Genomic DNA, 21,271 nt, shown 5'->3' with positions numbered 1-21,271 from the left:
AACTCGATCGGCATGGAGGTAAGCTCACTGCACCCGTAGATATGGAGGGCGCGTCGGCTATGTGAGAGGTAGCCATTAGTGCTCGGCTTGCAACGCTTGAACAATAAGTGGTCCGTGGGTCTTGGCGGTTGAGCAAAAGCTCCCACAACTACTCGCGCTCCCCGCTCACCACGGTTGGCCGATACATCAAATGGATGTCAAGAGTGCCTTCCTGAACGGATACTTAAAGGAGGAAGTCTATGTGGAGTAACTACCGGGCTTTCCCTCAGGGAACCCTAGGGATACGGTATTCCACTTGCGGAAAGCTCTTTATGGGCTAAAGCAAGCGCCGCGGTCTTGGTTCCATAGAATGGATGAGTTCTTACAGACTCATGGATACCATTCTATCCCTTATGACCCGAACTTATATGTTCGATTCACTCCAGAGAGGGTTAGCTATATCCTGCTATATGTTGATGACTTACTCATCACAGGTTCAGATTCTGTTGCCATAGCAGAAATTAAGGCTAAGCTTAAAGCTACATTTGAAATGACAAACCTTAGTTTGTTGTCTTATTTTTTGGGAATGGAGGTAGTTCGTTCCGGACGATATATTTTTCTGTCACAGTAGAAGTACGCACTTCAACTTGTGGAACAATACACTTCAGATCAAACACGGCCAGTGGCCACGCCTATTGATCCTACTATCCACTTGTCGAAGGATACCCTAGGACAGCCCTTCAATGCATACACCTATCGTTCTGTTGTAGGAAAACTTCTTTGGTTAACTCACACTAGGCCAGATTTAGCTTACTCAGTTAGCATACTCAGTCAATATTTCACAGCACCTAGGATGTCACATTGGATTTCATGTCTTCGTGTGTTGCGTTATTTGCGATGTACTTTTTCTTATGGTTTGACATATGGTTCTGGTTTATGTTTGCAGGGGTACACTGATTCTGATTGGGCAGGAGATCCTGACACTCAGCGTTCCCATGGCGGCTACCTCTTTACCTTGGGCACGGCTTCAATTTCTTGGTCCAGCCGTATGCAAGAGACGGTGGCAGCTTCCACGACCGAGGCTGAGTACCGGGCTCTCTTCGATGGCACGACTGAGGCCATCTATCTGAGGAGTTTACTGGCGGTGCTTTATTTTCCATGTGACTCTCCCACAGTTGTCTATTGCGACAACCAGAGTGCCATTGCCATTGCCCTTGCAGGCAATCTGATCATCACACCACGGACACAGCATATGGGAGTCCACTTCCACTTTTCTAGAGAGCAGGTTGAGCTAGGCACTATTCGCCTAGAGTTTGTGCCTTCATCAGATAATTTTGCAGATATCTTAACCAAAGCGGTCAACCAGCCGGTTCTTCAGTATCTACTACCCAGGATCGGCTTGGGTACACCCTCCCCTACTTCTTCAGCTTGACGGGGGATGCTTCCCTCTTGCTTTTCCTTCCATTTTGAGAGAAAGCGGCTCCTACTCTTGATCGTGACAATGATGATTCTTACAATTTTTTAGACATTACATTTACTTATTCTTTTGTATTGTATTATGGGCATTTGTAACTTCATCCGCACTATCAGGATGACTTGATTGTAAAAGGGCACTTGGATAAGTGAACACTTCCCCTGCGAGGGCACTATCCCAATGGCACCGTTGAATAGCATATTGCATGAGCATGACATCTTGCATCTCCCTTTGCATTACCCTATGCATTGGCATTATGTTCATGTCAACATGCATCTGTGCGCATTTATCCCTTTTCGGTCTTTTGAAATGGTCGTCTCTAGGATCCACCATGTTCGTAACATAACACATGGCAGTTCTCCTAAAGGCAAATTCCCTACCCTTGCTTGCTTGCTTGCTTTGCTTGTCTTGCTAAGCCTACCATTTTTTTTGCCTCTCACATATTCAACACATGATTGGCACATACACTCAATTTTATCATCCTTAGGCACTTATCCTCATCAATGCGAGGGATTGGCTTGCTAGTTTTGTGAATAACCTGGGTTTATAACTCTCTTTATCTTTTCCTATCTGTCACTTAATCGGCCGCTGCCCCTATATTACTTATATATTTTCAAAACACTTTTCAAAAAAAAACAAAAAACAAAAAAACAAAAAAAACAAAACAAACAAGTCCATTATTGATTCCATCCGCCTTTGTAGGCCTTGGTAGGCCCTTGGGCAGCCGACGAGCGACAAGCACCCTTGGTCCGATGCCCTGACCTCTTTGGGGTGATCACTTGGACTCCCTTGGTAAGATATCCATCGCCTCTGTAGTCTTGGTAGGCCACTGGGCAGTCAACGTGCACCTTTTGTCCAATGCCCTGGCTGCTTTGGAGTGGGACGCCTTGAGGTAAATCAAAATTTAGGCTGGCCTACTTTTCTCGCCCTATTTTGGGCCTGAGAGGGGATATTGTGCTAAGAAATGCACTTAGCCACTTAAACAGTCCCAAAACATGCTTATTTTAGGCTTATTTTAGCCAAAACCCTAAAACAAGAAGCGGATCGAGAAAGTTAAGTGGGAGAGGATCTAGAACCCTAATTTTCTATAAATTGGCAGCTAGTCCTCCACTCTTTTACAATATCATTTTTGCAGGTTTCAGGTGTTACCAGCTTGCTGCCCACACCCTGGTCACGAGAAACATCTCAGCCCTTGCTGTCCATCACTGTTCCCTACAGTCTGGCGCCTGTTTCCAGCCCTCCACACGCTAATTGCTGCTGTTTCTGCCTAGCAACTGACTGTTGTTCATCTACACTGCTGTCGTACAGCCTGCCACGCCAGCAAACTACTGCATTTACAGACTCCAGCTACCGCCCTGACAGTTTTCTCTCTCCTGTCTACAATCGTTGCAGTCTTTCTCTCTCCTACACGCTGTCATGCCTACGTTTTCAGTCTTTCTCTCTCCTGCAGGCTCCATTTTTAGTCTTTCTCTCTCTTGCAGGCTGTCATGCCTGTGTTTTTAGTCTTTCGCTCTCCTCACTGCTGTCTGCATCAGATCCAGCTTCTCACTGCTGCGTTTGCTAGTGTTCGACATCCGAAGGCTGCCTTGCTGCGATTCGGGATCCGTTCGGAGTACGACAAACTCTCCAACTCATTACCCCTGCCCTGATCCTAGAGATACAAGAGTTCGAGGTTCAGTATTCATTCACTGCATAGTGTGTTTGCTGCATGAGCATCGTATTATTAGTAGTCATATCATTTCATTTATTCACTGTGTTCATTGTCTCTGAGTTACTCTAACCCTAACCCTAACTGTGTTCTTTTTATCAGTCTCTGCTTTGTCGTACGGTTTCTGTTTAAGTTTCTGTGTTAGGGTATTTTTCTTTACAGTCCAGGATTTGAGAGGGGGTGTTAGAGCTGGATAGCTAGTCATTCCTTGGACATGCAGGAGCACCAAGAAGAGCAGGAGAAGTTGGTGCAGATGACATGTGGCAAGTTGGAAAGGAACAGGTTACACATGGCAGCATGTTGGACCGGCTGGTCAGCCTGGTCTTTTTAACTATTTCCTGCAAGCCTATTTACTGGCCCTGATTTCAGCAGTTTTTCATAGTTGTTCTCACAGATTTCAGACTGCAGACTGTGGAGACTACCCTCGGGGCTGACGGAGACTATGATCTTTGAGGTGGAGACATACGCAAACATTCTCTCTGCACCCATGTATATTTCTGCATCCTTATACAGCATTCTTCATTGCACATTTTCTATGTTTCACTGTTTGTTTCTCTCTCTCTCTCTCTCTCTCTCTGTGTGTGTTCACTCCTTGTCTTGGTCATTCAGTTCCACATCGCTTCACTATGACATTCTTAACCCTCTTGGCAGCGCATGCCCATCTTTTTGGGATTTTTGAACAGTTTGTTGTTGTTATTTCTCTCCTTAGGCTACAAAGAAAGCAAGTATAGCATGTGTGGAGGTCAAAGGGACGGCCTCCTTCACTCAACTTGGGGAATCAACTAAGCAGCTCCATGACTCCATAATCAATACTGCTGCTGATTTTGATATAAAATTTCAACCCAAAAAAGTTTTTAGAGCAAAGTGGGCTAGGATCCTCTCTTGTCCTCTAAGATCTCAAACCTTAAACAATTTGGACAACCTTGTACAAAAAGTGATTTTCTCGCAATTCTATCGAGAGAGATCCCTCTATTAGTGAGAGGAACAATGTGAGATTGCAAGGGGACTATGCAAAGCAATTGTCAAATCAAATGCTCCATGACCTTGGGCTTAAATGTTGACTATCAGTTATGGGGTTTGGTAGACTAAAGCATTCAGGTGGATTTTTGGAAAGTCCAATTCAAGTGGATTTTCGGAAAGTCCAAAGTTGGTTGGAGACCAACATCAAAGGTGACAAGTCATCGAGCACCTAAGGATCAATTGTGTTGCAATATAATGCTAGAAACTCAATCATTCATAAACATTCACCAATCATTTAAAGCAACACCAAAAGGAGAACTAGGCTTTAGGGCCAACAAGTGTCATGTGTAGTACAAGAGCACTCTAGCTCCACTACTACATGGACTTAATTTGCTAAATTTACTATTATGTTGACTTATGCGCTTGCTAAACTATAGCTAATCTTGTTGGCAAGCAACCAAATGAAGATGCTACACAACTATGTCGTGCATCATGCAAAGTTGTGGACCAATATGCTTTAGTCTTCTCTGATGCCAATGCTCATGCCAACTACATATTTCTCCAAAATTGGCGACCAAATTTGGCATCAGAGATGATGAAATGGATCCCATGGCTAAGACTAGCTTGGCTTGTCCTAGACATGCAAAATTGGTCACCCCTTTATAGGTAAACTTCATATTCATTTGCAGTCATGTGGACAAGAAGGATTTTCTAATCATGCTATTAGAGAGCTGCAACGTATTACTTGGTATTTTATAGTGTCATAGAGCACATGCTATGATCATTGTATTTAACAAGAAAATTGCTCTCACTCACTAAGGAAGGCAGCATCTTCTTGATGTAAAGTTGAAGGAAGAGTCAAATCCTCTTGTGTCTATTTCAACAATTCTTCAAAAACAAAAAAACATCTTTTTGTATACTTGGTTTTGATACTAAGTCTAAAGTTCCAATGCTAAATAATGAGTGGATAAAAAATTTCAATGAATTTCATGCATATGGATTTCCCCAATGAGATATCCATTTAAAAACCAACTTCATGTCCTACAAAATTTGCCAACCCTTACATGCACTTCGTAGATGCTTCTAATTGCATTGGAATGGTGTACGAGAAATGTTTCTTCATAACCTACGCTTCTTTTAAGACATAGACTAATTTCAACATGCAAGCAGCTTTGTGCATTCACACTTCGGAAAAGTCTCCCAATGTTTTTCCTTTTAGACAAGCTTCATATTTAATCAGCAGCCACCTCTTGATTTGTCACAATTTATGGGCTTTGTGGTCTCACAAGTGTTAGTAGTTGATCAAATGTTTTCAGTCACTCCATTAAGGTGAAATGTTTGTCTCAGCCATGGTACTTCCTTCGACTTCTCATGGTTTATTCATAGAGGGACACAAGGGCGGCAACAATGGTACACATGGCAAGGTTCCTATTTGTTGTCTTCCATGTTCCCCTAGAGGAGAGTTATGTGGCCTAGGAACACCACGTGATATCATCTAGCAACATTTTGGAATCCATGTCCACTATTCGCCAAGCATTTTGCCATGGCTGCATCTCTACTTGGGATTCTAGCCTTGGCAGAGGTCATGTTCACTTTTACATCTAGCTAGTGTGATGGACCCTCCACTATAGTGAATGGTCATGCATATTGGTACTTTTGCTTCTTGTACATGCTCGATTGAGCTTGTCAACAAGTCTCGTGTGTGAGATCTTGATAAGGTCCTTTCTATCATTGGCACATTGGTGGTATACATCACTTCATTGACAATTGGATTCATGGTGCAACTTACCGACTTGTACCTTATGGAGTGCATTCAAATTGTTCATTGTGCATCATTGTTTCCTTTCTTCCTCATGGGTGGTGTTACAGGTTATCTAGACACCTCAAATGTCTTCATATCACTTGGATCAAAATGTCATTTTCTTAGCCACTATTGGTCCATCTCATTGAAAACACCTTTGGTGTTAGAGTAGTTGTCCTTGCAAGTCGATGGGATGCTACCATTGTGGCTCTCTCTTCACTCTTCTAATGGCTGTTGTGTCTTCTGATGCTGCAAACTAGTAAGCTCCATTCTCTCTAGCTGAAAATTTGTGTACGTTTATGTTTTATCTCTAATTAGTTATCATGTTTGCGTCGCTTTCGCCTTGCATCATCTTGACACTATTGACAGTCATTGGCTCGATGCTTTCATAATCAAAGGTAGAACAGCTAGTTGGTGAATCAGTAAGACAATTGACATGAAACAGATTGATACTCCTCCACAGATTTAATGCAAAACAGTCTTCATGTGGGCGGTACTGGAAAGGGATGCAGAAAAACGCAGTTTCAAGCAAGTAATCTGCTTATTCAGTAGCGGTAAACTAACCATAAGATACTTTGAAACGCTTAAAAGATATGCAGTAGTTAGAAACTTCTACAAACACTTTTTGAGGAGCTGCTAAGAGGAGACAGTCATAACCTCAATCTTCTTAAGTGTCATGCCAACCATAAGACATTGAATGTACCTGAAGAGATGCCAGCTGCTGCACCAGCAGCAACAAGTGCTATCTTCCTGTGTCTGTTGCTGTTTGTTATTTGTGAATAACCAAGGGCACAAGACTTTCCTATATCCACACTTGGGCCTTCAGGCCCTAACGAACAGCCAGTTCCCAATGTTACAGCAGCCTGAACAGCTTTGATTGTTGGGCACAACGCAGAAAGAAGATCGAACCTTCTTCTTTCACCAGACCTTGAAGCTTTTATCTGGTCAATAATTGCTAATATTGCATGCATAACTCCCACAATGACCCCTCCTGTCACAGGAACAAGCATGATCCGATGCCATGTATCAGCAAGACTCTGTAAGCGAAGCCAAGCTGCCCCTTCATGGGGCGTCCCAGCCCATGCCCAATCATGAATCACTTTTTCCTGTATTTTCAAAATCTTACTTAGTCATAGCTGAATGATTGAAAGGACAAGGCTTCACAACATGTCATTTAGCTTGTACCTTCAGTAATTAGCCTAAATCTTTTCAAATGCCAAAGTATAATGTATTAAAATGTTCCAACATTTTTATGTTAACCAATGCACACAAGTGGTCCTTTCACAACCTTAAAAACAAAAACTAGAATAGTTCAAATTATTAAAAAGCTTACGCAATGAAATCATGCCTGCAATAGAAACATCCACAAACTGTTTTCACCTTTCATGTGTCCACCATCTAGACAATGCCTGTGGAGAAGTAGCAGAAAGGGCGACAAGTAACACCAGGGAAATTAATAGCTGCACAACTGGAAGCCTAGCTGCAGAAGGCATTTGCTCAACATAATAATCTAAATATTTGCAAATGCTGGTTTACACAATTTATGTCCTAGAACACGCTCCAACTTACCACACAAGCTATTGTAGCAGTCTGACACCCTAGCAGTATCCATAATACTTAGCTAATAGTTGTCCTGACTGCCATATCCTGTTGCTGGTAAAACCACTCATAACCAATTGTTTCATGCATGTGTCTGCATGGCTATTGTGCATTGCCATGATTACCATTGTCATCCCACATCCTGTTGTTTCATCAGACTTCTTCATTCTCCGGGCAACTACCATACTATTCATACTATCTAGAAACTCTAGCCACTGCCATTGAAGTCAATTCCATGCTTGTCGAACAACTCCCATAACTCAAAACAATACTGGCTATGTTTTGCCTGTGCCCATCTCAACACCACCAACACTTGGCCATTAAATTTTCACAAAACCTAAATTTCTGGTGCCAAACAACCCTACAAGTCCTATATTATGGATCTAGTGATGAGCATTGACCGTAGAAGCAGAAAACGCCCCTTTGCAAGACCCGAAATGCCGAAACGTGTGAAAGCAGCCCCGAAATGTGTTTCCCTGTCTGAAACGTTTCCCCTTAGGGGAAACTGCTGTCACGTGGTGTTTCCCCTTATGGAAACGTTTCATGTTGCCCTGTTTTCCGACAGGTCCAAAACGTTTTTGTTACAACGTTTGAAACAATTAATTCTAACGTGAATAATGACATTTAAAGTCATTATGTTCACGATAATATTTGCATAAATAATCAACATGAATAATGGCGTTTAAGGTTAATCGTTTTCTTTAGTCGTGTTCACGTCTCTTTAATTGTTTTCTGTTCCGAAAGCTTTAATCGTCATGTCTAATGTTTAATGTTTTGTAGCGTTGTCTTTAAAACTAATAATGTTAAATAGTATTTAAGATTTAATGTTTAATGTTTTGTAGCGTTGTCTTTAAAACTAATAAGGTTAAATAGTATTTAAGATTTAATGTTTAATAGTTAAAAATGTTGGCCGCTTCTATCCGTTTTTCTGTTTTTCTCTCGGTTGCTGTTGGAGAAACATGTCATGCACCAGGTCCACAAGCGAGCATTATTCCAAGATCGTTTCAGGCCAGCACGGACTAGAGCATGGACAGTTCATTTGTGGATGTGGAGTCGTATGTTTCTCTCTCTCTCTCTCAATCCACTTCCTAATAGACTTCAGTTTTGAGCATAACAGAGCTCAGACTTGTCACCTGTGACTACCACTAACAACTCTCTCTTTTTTTTTCATGAAGATAATTGAATTAAATGGCAATATTTACATCAGACCATCAGGTCAGCTAAGAAAAACAGAACAAACACAAATCAAGCCAAAAGGCCTTTAAGACCAGAACACACAAATATCACACAAAAAGGATAGCCAGAGTGGAGTGAACAATATCCAACCAAGGAGCAGCAATGTCAAGAAAAACCAGGTCAGCTAAAACCATAGAGGAGATCTGCCATAACAATGAACCACAAACACGGGCCACATGACCATGGATACCCGAGGCAATATCAAAAATGAAGGCATTCCGAGTACGCCAAATATGCCACAAAGCTGTCCAATGAAGGAAATGGAAAAGGCAGGAATGATTTGATTGCAAGGCAGACATAGAAAGCATCCTTCCCATAATCCACAAACGAGCTGATATCTGCTGCTGAGTCATTGAGAACCACATGTTGAGAAACCCTTCACATGCAGTTTGCATTCTACATTTTGCCTTTAGGGTTTCGCATTTTGCGTTTAGGGTTTCACAGTGGACAGCCCCAAAAAGGGGCTAGGCGCCCATAGTGGGGCGCCACCCTAAATAGCCGGCGCCCTCCCTTCGAGCGCCACCCTAGACAATCTCTTGCCTATTTATAGGCTGCCTCTGTCACTCATTCTTCACAGTTGATTCATTCAATCTGTCACCTCTTCTCTCCAACCTCTCCACTGCCCTCACACCCCTTCAAGAGGACATTGTGGTTCGTGGTTTGTGGCTCTGTTCATCATCTTGTGCTACGGCACCCTTGTTCCCTTGTGTCACATTCACTCCATGATTCAGAACTTCATCATTCCATTCATCAGAGTTTCTTCTCTCTTCTCTTCTCTTCTCTTCTCCATGTTTGTTGAGTTCACTCCGTGTTCCTCCCCGCAATCCCCTACTGTCTCACTGGTACGCCATCTTTTGACATGGTATCAAAGATGGATCTGCTCAAACAATGACAAAGATCCTCCACTCCAATAAAGGCAAAGATTGGTGGCGGGTTCAGCATCGACTTCTCTTCTTTTTCTACTGCATCAACATCCTAATTGGTGGTTGCTCCTTCCTGCGTTTGCTATTTTCCAGCCTACGTTTAGGGCTGTTACTGCCGCCTCCACCTCCCCGATACTGGCAACTCAGCCAGACTGATGGTGGCTGTTCTCTACTAATGGCAGCTCCTCCCTGCTGCTTGCTTGTTCTCTACAACCTGGCTGCTATTTTTCTCTTTCCTCAGCATGTCGCAGTACATTTTCTCTCTCCTTGACCTATTGCAGTAGATTTTCTCTCTCCTCCTTGCTGTTGCTTTTTTCTCTCTCCTCAGCCTATCATAGCAAATTTTCTCTCTCCACTGCTTGTGTTTGCTATTTTCTCTCTCATGCAGCCTACGTTTTGTCTCTCTCTCCTCACCTGCATTTTTAGTCTTCCTCTCTCCTCACCTACGTTTTTAGTCTTTCTCTCTCCCGCACTATCATCTGCATCAAATCCAGCCTTTCTTGGCTGCATTTGCCCACAAAGATCCTCCTCATCAGAGAAGACAAACCGGTGGCAGGTTCGGCATCAACATTTGATTTCTCTATCATTTCTACTACGCATTGGGAGATATCCTTTTTCTCCCTCCCACCCTTCCTTCTCCAGTTTGCCACACCGGTACCATGGCGTCTCCACCGACAGATTGCCCTTCTACTAGGTGCTACTACTGCAGCACACACAGTCATCCCACTGAAGATTGCCAACTTCGACCTTTGCTCCCCACCCCCCCAAAGTATATGCGTCTCCCACCCGGCACTACCATTGCCACCTCTCCTTTCTGGGCCATAGAGATCATTCTGCATCGGCTATCAGAGTACTATGCTCAAGGCAATAAGACGCATTCGATGCGTACTAAGTCCTTTTGAGCACATGGAGGATCGATTGGCGCTATGACCTCTTGGAGATCGTCGCAATGCTAGCATCAATCTTCTCCTACCTATTTCCGTGTACAATGGCTACCACGGCCCGCGATTCTGCAGTTTGCTCCATCGAGAGACAGTGATTGTTTGATGCCGTCTCCTTGTCAATCCGCTCCTTCGAGGGACAGTGGTTGCTCAACTTCTTTCTTTTCTTCGACTTCCTGGTCTGCTCCATTAAGAAGTAGCGATTGTTGCCCAGCTTAGTCTAAGCCCCACCCTTCACCCTCACCTACTCAGGTTGGAGAGGCCATCTCTGGGAGTTTTTCACTACCCTAGATACCTTCTTCAGCGCGACTGACGGCACTTCCTTCATCCTTAGACATTTCAGAGTCCGTGATCCATGAGTTTTTGGATTTCCTATCTACCTTAGAGGGGGATGATCTTTCTTTGCCCTCCGAGGGGGCATATACATCTATTGCAACTTCAAAGGGGGCTCCTATTCCTCCAGTTTCAAAGGAGATCCCCACCCACCGCTTCGCACACCTTGGCGGAGGCCTTTTACCACCTTCTTCTACCCTTGGATGGGGTGGCTTCCTTCTCATGGTCATCTCACCTATTGATACCCAAGATCTCGAGGATCTACCTAGATCGAGGGGCCTTGGAGATTCAGCCACGACTTGGTGATGAGGCCTTTGTATTTTTTCTTACATGGATACACAGAGCTAGTGGCTTCTCTCCTGAGATTGAGTTTCAGGTTCTCCAGTTCACTCTGTCTATTGTTCTTTACTGCAGGTTACCTTTCAGGTGGAAATCTTGGATCATAGTGATCCTCTACATCTTCTTCCTCCTCTTCTTCTTGCCTTAGTCACTTGGTCAGCACGGAGCCAACTCCTAAGATCGAGTATGGGCATATTCTTATGGTTCTCGATACCACACAAAGTCCAACATTCCTCCTATGCATTGCATGTTTTCATCATCTTTGTACTAGGGAGCTTGGACAAGTGAACAATCTCCCCAAGAGGGACATTGTCTAAGTGGCACCTGCTGCATGAGCATTCTTCAGCACGTAGCATTCCATCTCCACCTCACTCTTCTCTTCTTCCCCTTTTTGGGCCTGAGAGGGGGTGTTGAGAAACCCTTCACATGCAATTTGTGTTATGCGTTTTGCGTTTAGGGTTTTGCGTTTTTCTTTTAGGGTTTCACAGTGGACAGTCCCAAAAAAGGATGGGCGCCCACAATGGAGCACCACCCTAGACAGCCGACACTCTCCCTCCAAGCGCCACCCTAGACAGTCTCTTGCCTATTTATAAGCTGTCTCTATCACTCATTCTTCACGGCTGATTCATTCAATTCGTCACCCATAGAGAGAAGAAACACCTTTTCCGGCACATAGAAATAGATTAATGCGTTCCGAGAGGTCTGAGCCCAAGAAACGTTGGCAGAACATTCCAACCCGTTCCTTGTCCCATTCCCTCTCATTCCGGGCCGCTCCCTGTTTGGAAAAGCAGCGGACTTTTCTTTTTAAATCGTTGGACCAACGTCTGTTTAGGGTCGCGACTCGTTGGCCCGAGGTCGCCCGATTCTCGCCTCTCTTGCTTGCCTCGCCTACCTTACCCAACTACCCCGCCTGCTCCTACATGCCTACTCCCGCCTGCTCCTGTATGCCTACTCCCGCCTCTCCTGCTTAGCTTGACTCCCGCCCGCGAGATCAAGTGAGGAATCTCGTGTAAAGCACCAACCAAAGTATTTGTCTACTCAGTATTGATTTTTGTTTAGTGGGATCATTATCTCCCCCAAATTTGGGGCATTTTGGATCAGTTGTTGGAAATTGCCCCAAAATTCATTGCCCCAAATTTGGGAGCTGAAAATGCACCAAATTTTGGGGCATTTTCAGCAAGGGAATGCAAGCTAGAATGCCCCAAATTTGTGGCATTTTGAATTAGTCATTGCCCCAAATTTGAGAGCTGAAAATATGCCAAATTTTGGGGCATTTTCAACAAGGGAATGCAGGCTAGAATACCCCAAATTTGTGGTATTTTCAGTAAAAGGAATGCAAGCTGAAGTAGCACCAAAGTTCAGGCATTTTTGGCAAACATTTAACACATGCATGTTGAAATTTTGGCTGCAAATTTCTGCAATTTCATTACTGATTATTTGTCACTTTTATATAGATGGCAACATTGACATCTATGGGATCTTCATCATCCTCAACAAGTACTTTGTCAACAACTGAACAAAGTCAAAGCACTACTTGGTCATGGTGGGATGAGGTAGATGCAAGGGTACCATTGAGAGGTGGAGGGGCTCACCCTTGGAAATGCAAACTTTACTCTTATGCTTGCACTAGTGGGGTTGAAAAAGTGAGAGCCCATCTTCTACATGAGGGGAAAGAGGTGCGTTTTTGCACCAATGTATCAATTGAGAAAAGGCAGGAGTTACTTAACCGCTGTCGGAGCATTTGGGGTCGAAAGTCTACCTCGGAGGTAAGAGACAGTAAAGTGAAAGGAGATTCAGGGAGAGCAATTGATGAAAGAGAAGAAATAGATGTAGAAAAATACTCATAAAGGTGAAGCCTATCAATTTATTTCTGCATCTTGAGAAGATAAATCTCTTGTAAACAAAACAAACGTGCATAAAACAATAGCTTCCTCTCTACTACTCAAACCGCTAATCTTATACTTCTGTTGGCTCCAAAAGGGGGATAAAATACCAACGCACCTTGTCAGAATACTCCCTGATCACTCCTCCTCCTCCTAATTCGGAGTGCCGTTTGCTATCTGTAAATTGCGATCGCGCGTCGCGCGATTTCACCAATCCTTCTTTTTGCATAAAATCCCCCAAAAATGGTTGAAAGCCACTTGCTTTTTTTTACATGTCATCCTATTCTAGAAGTTGTCTATAGCTTTTGGATATTTACTAGAAAAAATATCTATAATATCAAAAATAGGCTAAATCTATCCAAAAATCTAGTATTTTTGAACCATCCACACTATGGACACTGACACTAATGACTAATATGGCATTGACTCTCTAAATCAATAAGAAAGCCGAATGACAATACACTCTAGAATTTTTCACATTGTGCACGTGTAGCGACACGACATCCACCCCCTCTTAACCTGCACATCCTTCGACATGTACCAAAGTCTTATGGATCAATGTCTTCATCTTCTACCTCTTCTTCCATATTCTCGTGTTCATGCTCAGTATCCAACTCCTTTAACTCATGTGCTGAAGTCTCCCTACGTTTAAAGAGCTTGATACGTTTTCCAGCCACTGGAATCCTTAGAGACGTCCCATCCATCTCATTTAATGCATAAGTAGCATTGTCAAAAACAAACCTTACCACATATGGATCAAACCAGCGCTTTGTCATCTTCCGACTGATACTATGCTGATTTTCCAAGCTGTTGTTATAAACCAGCACCAAGTACCCTTCTTGTATAGCTCATGGTCGAAGTCTGTGTCGCTTGTCAAACCTCTTCTTGTTCTTGATCCTTGTAGTCTTTAGCTTTTTCATGGCTGCCTCAATGTCTTCAGGCCTTCTTTCTAACTGTCTAATGTGTAGGACCAGCAACTCTTCTCTATTCAAACCCTCTTCCCATGGTAGAACACTCCAAGTACCAATAGTCTCCTCAATAGGCATGATTGGTTGTCGTCCATACATTAATTCAGCAGGCATATACCCTATAACTGCACTATAAGTGGTCCTATCAGCCCATAAAGCAAAGGGTAACATTCTTGGCCACTCTTTCATTCTACCCTTGCATGACTTTGCTAATGCCTTAATGATAGGCTGATGACCTCTTTCACTTTTGCCATTTGCTTTAGGATTGTAAGTTGAAGTTAAAGCCAACTTGATACCCAATCGTGAAAATAAGTCACGAGCCTCATCCGCATCCAATTCTCCTCTATCTGCAACAACTTTACCAACACAACCATACCTACAAAAGACTTCCTCCAATAAGAACCTGGAAACTGCTTAAGTAGTCTTTATACTAAGAGCTCGGCCTTCCACTTGATTTGTCAAGTCTTCTTGTGCAAGTACAAGATATCTCATATTCCATAAACTTGTAGGCATAGTAACCAAATCAACTACCCATTTGTAATGCATAGACAATGGATAAGTCGTTTGCAACCCATCCCTATGCTTTACTGTGGAATACATCTGACAAAAAGCTGCATGATTCCACATAATGCTCCACATCTTTATACATGTTTTGCCACCAATACTTCTCTTTGATCTTGGCAAATGTACCCCAAACTCCTCTATGTCCAACCCATAAGCTTTCATGAAACTCCTACATCACTTATTGTTGAGAAGCCCTATCTCCCAACACATGTACTAGAGCTCCTCTATGGTGACAAATTGCTCAATTTGGGCTGGGCCCACCTATACACCATCCACATATGATACATTGTGGAAAAAGCTCCTTGAAGATGTGGTCTCAAGCATTAAAGAGACCATACAACCAATAAAGCGAAAGTAGAGCTCATACAGTGCATTGCTACTAGGCAATGGATGGACAGATGTGCACTATCATTCTTTTAGTAGCAATGGATGGACAGATGTGCACTATCATTCTTTAGAAGGGGTGCTTGCAGCTTGTCGCCACAAAGCACTCTACATCAAGTCCACAAAATGTGGTCCACAACAAAAGACAGCTCGTCTTACTCAAGCTTTGAAGTGAGGCTATGGAGTATACGGGTCCACAAAATATTGTGTAATTTGTATCAAATGGAGAGAAGAGGCCACTAATAGAGCAACAAGTGGCTTGTTGAAAAGCAAGTACCCTAGCATCACATGGAGTCCATGCATGGCACATTGCCTCAACAATTTATTGAAGGACATTGGTTCTTTGCCATGGGTAAAAAGCATTATCACTACAAGTAAAGAAATAGTAACATTTATCACTCGTCACCGTTTCTCATTGGCATTATACAAGAAGTTTGCGGAATTATTATAGCATGCAAAGACCAGATTTGCATACAACTTTCTAATGCTTCGTCATTTACGCAACATGAGACCAACATTGAAGCAGATGGTGGCTAGTCCAAAATGGGAGGGTTGGCCTACTTCTCGCACAGCTGTAGCACAATTGTGCTATACCACCATCACTCTAGGATTATTGGCCCGAGGTAAAGCATTTGCTTCTTCTTTGCTTACTCGTTGTGAAGTTGTTGCTTCATGTGGATAGTGATGTTTCCTACATTGGGAAGATATACGAGGCAATGGATCGGATGTTAGAAAACATCCCATCCACTGAAACTGATAAAGCTAGACTACAAGAGATTGAAGAACTTGCAGTGAGTAGGTGGAATTGGTATTACTCTCCACTACATTGCACAGCTTATGCGCTAGATCTTGAGTTTCAACACAAGGGAAGAGTTCTTCAAGCAAATGTTGAGATGGTGCAAGGTTGGAATTCAACTAAAAGTTGATTCCTACTCTGAAGGAACATAGATTCTTGAAAGATCAACTTGTGAACTTTCACAATAAGGAGGGAATATTTGGGTGGCCTGATGCTCAACATGATAGGTAACCTCATCTATGTTTTTAAAGTCTTTATGTACGCATCATTTAGTACGATAATTTGAATCAATAGTGGATAATTTTGATCGTTATTGCATTTATCTTGTAGATTTCATGTTGGTGTTGTGACTTGGTGGGAGGACTATGAAGCAGACTCACCTCAGCTTCAAAACTTGGCTATCAAAATTCTTAGTCAAGTTTGCTCATCATCAGCATTAGAGAGGCTTTGGAGCACTTTTAGTCACATCCATACAAAGAAAAGGAATCACCTGGGGCTACAAAGAGCAGATGATATCGTTTTTGTCAATGCAAACCTATGTTTACTAACAAAAAAGAAGTCAAAGTATTCTCGAGATGTATACATAGGCTTCCATAAAAGTAAGCAGGATTCTTGGTCTAGGCGAGATGTAAAACTCTTCGTTCTTTGCAATTGTTCTTTCTTTGCACTCATTCATATATGCACCACAAAGCTCCTTTGAGCTTACACCTTTTGTAGAACTCTTTTAAAACTTGGAAATTAGAAAGCTTTGATTTTGAGTATGAAACCTGTATTCTAAGTTTAAGCTTCTAAGCTCTAAGCCCGCCCCTCCCCCCCCCCCCCCCCCCCGATGACATGGCGTTTCCATTTCCCCCTCCTCGAAATTTGACATTTCCGTTTCCATTTCAGTTTCCGTGTTTCCCCATTTTCCTCAACTATAGCATTGACTAATGTCCAATCAAATGGCCTAATACAATGTCCAAAGGTATATACAAGTATTGATGTTCAAAAGTACATAATTCATTAACGTCCTAAAGCATAGCTTAACAGACCTAAACAACCGTGTTTTTGTAAATCCTACATGCAGCTATTCAAGCTGCTATTCTTCATCATATCATCTTCAAATGTCTTTCATCTTGACAAGGACCAACCTACTACATTCTCATATGTTCTAATACTAATCTATACAACCTAAATGATCCTTCATCCTAAGCAGGTGTATGAAGCTGTATACACTGGAACGTGGCAGATACTTACCACATAGCTTTACGGCCAGTCTTTTCTGAAAATGATATTCACTATGCAAACCAGAACAAAGCAGGCTAAAACCATATTGCATAGGAACAAACTAGACCAACAATAAAACTGCTTATCCTGATCATATACCATAAAATTAACAACCTTCCCATGCATTAGTTTGAACAAACAATGATGAAAGTACATGTTCTGACAACTGGGACAGAAGCCTGTCAAAAACATTACCCCTTTATTGAACGCCACAACAAACAGACCAGTGGTAAGGCCCAGAAGACATCCTATCAACAATAAGGCCCACTCTGGTTGAACACTGTCTGCAACTCTCTCTCTCACTTGAGACATGGATGGGCGTCGCAAAGATGATGTCAATTTTCTGATTGATTTCCTTCTATCAAGTTCTCTAGGCTCCTTCAATCGCCCCCTTTGTGCTTCCAAATCAGAGTCTGAACCTGATGACCCTGATCGTAACAGTGACCTGTGGTCGCCAGCATCTTGTTGGATTCTCATTTGCACATGCCCCACTAAGGATGTCTAACAGGTACGTTAAGGCCAGATATGGCACCTTACTGAGCTAAATCAAAATCCGTCCAAGCAGAAAATGTATATGAGCCTCTGTATCCGTACAAGAAGAACATATAGATGGCCTTTCCGTTTTGGTTTGCTTTTACAAATCCTGCCGAGCGTTCAGCCTACATAGAAAAGTCTCGCAGAGTGTGGAGTGCGAGTGTGCACTCCTGCAGCAAATTTCCTGATACATTTGAAAGCATCGCTACTGTAATGTGATCGTTACAGATCTTGAATTTTGGTCCTGTACAGACTATCAGAAGTGAGCTTTCTGAAGTGATCTCATGGAAATGCTCTCAACCTGAGACGAAGCGGAAGCCTGTGCAAGTCCAATATCAAAATCCGCGAACCAATGGACCCGTGGTATCTCGCCAGATCAAGCCGGATGCAGACAACGGCACTTGAATTGATCGCTGGAGCTCGTAAACAAAGACCGGTGCCCGGATGAACGACCTAGGGTTCCGACTCCAACCAGCCGATTAGGCGGCAACCTGAAGCAATGGAAGCTTTTCGCTGGCTCAGAGTTGCGATGCTGCAAGCTTGCTTCGGGGCAGGGAGACGGCAACGACAAGCAACCATCCTCCGGGACAATTTATATCTCCCGTTTATTCCGAGAAATCATCTATCTTGACTATTTCTTATTTTAACATATATCAAGCCTGCGAGCAAACCCCACGCAACCTTACGTGGCACACATCCCAAGAGTGCTAGAGCAAAGAATACGATTGTCTTTGAAAAATTAAAATTAGATTAATTATTTCAATGCTTTCTTCATTCAAAATGGAGTGCATTATAGCACCGCGTATTGTCATGAGTTCATTTGAGGTCAATAGGTTGGGTGCGTGCTCAATCAATGGATTATGGTCCCTCTTCTCTTCTCCTCTCAATGGGTGGACCATTGAATGCTTGACTCTCTTTCTTCTGCACAGTGCATATCTCCTTTCCCATTTTTACTTCATCAAGTCATCAAACTACTCCTAGAAAGCCTAAACTACTCTTGCCAAGCTTGGAGCTTGATCACCTTTATGCCCTACAAGACCTCATCGATGGTGTGTAGCTGCTTATCTTGGGTAGCTATCAATTGGTGTTGGTAGTGTTGTGTGGAGTTGATGAGCAAGGAGCAGTTCAGCAAGGCGCCCACCAGCACAACTCCAATGTAGTTGCCACGCAAACTCCCATAGCCAGTACATGTCCATTGAGATATAGTTTGCTACCTCACCCGTCATGTGCCGTCACCACCCCTTCTCAACAGGAACAGCTCCTTCTGGCACATCACCACCACAATCATCCTACATCTTTGGGCACAATATCATCATAGTATAGCACCAATGCCAATGCACCACATTCTCCATCCACTTCACCACTAGCAGGCTTTTTACTTCATCAAGATGTCAAACTACTCCTGAAAAGCATGAACTACTCTTGCCAAGCTTGGAGCTTTATCACCTTCATACCCTGCAAGTCCTCATTGATAGCATGTAGCCCTCATCATGGGTAGCCATCAATTGGTGCTAGCAGTGTTGTATGGAGAAAATGAGCAAGGTGCCCACCAGCACAACCCTAGTGTAGCTGCCACACAAACTCCCATAGCAAGTACATGTCAACTTAGATGTAGTTTGCTACCTTGCCTCCATCATGTGTTGTCACCGCCCCTTATCAATAGGCATAGCTCATTCTACCATATCGCCACCACAATTGTCAATTACATCTTTGGGCACAGTATCATCATATCGTAGTGCCAATGCCAGTACACTACATTCTCCATCCTCTTCAAGATTTTTACTTCATCAAGACATCAAACTACTCCTAGAAAGCCTGAACTACTCTTGCTAAGCTTGGAGCTTGATCACCTTCATGCCCTACAAGACCTCAATGGTGGCAAGTAGTCACTCATCATGGGTAGCTACTGGCGCTAGCGATGCTACATGGAGCTGACAAGCAAGGAGCGAATGATGAGTAGGGTGCCCACCAACACATCTCTAGTGTAGCCACCACACTAACTCACATAGCCAATGCATATCCACTAAGATATAGTCGACTACCTTGCCTCATCAGGTGCTATCATCGCCCCTTCTCAACAAGCACAACTCCTTCTAGTATATCACCACCACAATCGTTGATTGTATCTTTGGGCACAATATCATCATAGCATAGCAATAATGCCAATGCACCACATTCTCAATCTACCTCACCATCAGCAAGCTTTTTACTTCATCAAGACATCAAACTACTCTTAGAAAGCTTGAACTACTTTTGCTAAGATCGGAGTTTGATCACCTTCATGCCCTACAAGACCTCGCTGGTGGCATGTAGTTGCTCATCATGGGTAGCTTTCAATTGGTGCTCGTAGTGCTACACGGAACTAATGAGTAGGGTGGTTAGTAGCATTGCCCCCATTGTAGCTGCTACATGAACTCGCATAGCTAGTACATGTCCACTAAGATGTAGTTTGCTATCTCATTGCCATCATCACCCCTTCACCACCACAATCATCAACTGTATCTTTGTGCACAGTATCATCATATCGTAGCACCTATGCTAATGCACCACATTCTCCATCTGTTTCGCTAGTAGCATGCTTACTACTATAGCACCATCCCCTCAATCTCTAACATGCTCTATTGCAGCCTTGAGTTCACATCTACCATAATCGCTACTCCATTTGCAAATGTTTTGTCAAAGGCATTGAGTGCAGCAGCACCTGAAAGGTGAGAAGGATCAAAGCTTGCTTGGAAGAGCTATGGCAGGAGAGAGAGAGAGAGAGAGAGAGAGACCAAATGGGAACTCCAACAGTCACAATGTGTGATCGGGCCTTCCTTTATTCAAACTATCACTGAAATAATAAAGAATAAAGTGAGGATGATGAGTGCCCGCCACCTGCAATGTACAGTGGTGGGTATTGTCAATGTAGTAATACACGAGCGGCTAGGTGGAGGTGCCTTTACCCCCAACAACCTCCCACTTAAAGGCAAATATGCCCGAGTGAGGAGTGAAAATAAAAAAGAAAAGACGTTACAATGTACACATGTACAATAGGATGAGGAAAAACATCATCTCATCCAACACCCATCAATATCCTGAGAAAGGCAAAGCGCTTAGTAGTGAGGCTTTTTGTGAGTAGATCTGCAAGATTTTCATCAGTGGAGATCTTGACAAGCTCAACAAACTTGTCCTCCACGACCCACGTACGAAGTGATACATCACCTCGATGTGTTTCATCTTCGGAAGACTAGATTCTTGGCTAGCTAAATAGCACTCATAGAATCCGAATGCAGCGTAGGTAAGTGTAGGTATAGTATCAATCCCAAGGTCATGAACCAAACGACCCAACCATATGGTCTCCTTGCAAGCCTCAGTAGCTATAACATACTCAGTCTCAGTGGTAGAGAGAGTTGTACATTTCTGAACCCTAGATATCCGAGATATATTAAGACCTGAGGGCTCAAGACCAAACTTTCATATGCATAGTAGGAGAAAGTACCATCACTTAATTCCTATAAAGCATTGTACTTGCACTCTTTTTCAAATGTAATGATAGTACTCTTTCCTTTTCCAGTAAAGTATCTTGTCACTATCAATACAC

At 43.0% G+C, this 21,271-nt stretch overlaps 1 protein-coding gene across 6 annotated transcripts in view; it reads right to left on the bottom strand.

Moving 5' to 3' along the window:
- CLC-F (chloride channel F) overlaps window positions 1-18,294 on the bottom strand; it is a 116,649-nt gene extending 98,355 nt beyond the window's left edge. For all 6 annotated transcript variants that reach the window (XR_015691851.1, XR_015691850.1, XR_015691853.1 and 3 more), the window contains exons 1-2: window positions 17,350-18,294; window positions 6,626-7,028 (exon numbers count right to left, since the gene is read on the bottom strand). Coding sequence is in view for 1 of the 6 variants with exons in the window: in XM_087684697.1 (XP_087540823.1) it covers window positions 6,626-7,028; window positions 17,350-17,631 (685 nt within the window). In the remaining 5 variants the exon portion in view is untranslated. The remainder of the gene's footprint in view (window positions 1-6,625; window positions 7,029-17,349) is intronic.
- Between the last annotated feature and the right edge of the window lie 2,977 nt (window positions 18,295-21,271).

This window comes from Lygodium microphyllum, chromosome 9 (assembly GCF_053477565.2).
Source record: "Lygodium microphyllum isolate KBCC chromosome 9, Lygodium_microphyllum_v1.1.10, whole genome shotgun sequence".
In the NCBI taxonomy this organism is placed as follows: Eukaryota; Viridiplantae; Streptophyta; class Polypodiopsida; order Schizaeales; family Lygodiaceae; genus Lygodium; species Lygodium microphyllum.
Note: the sequence above shows the minus strand (reverse complement) of the source record. Positions and strands in the feature narration are given on the sequence as shown.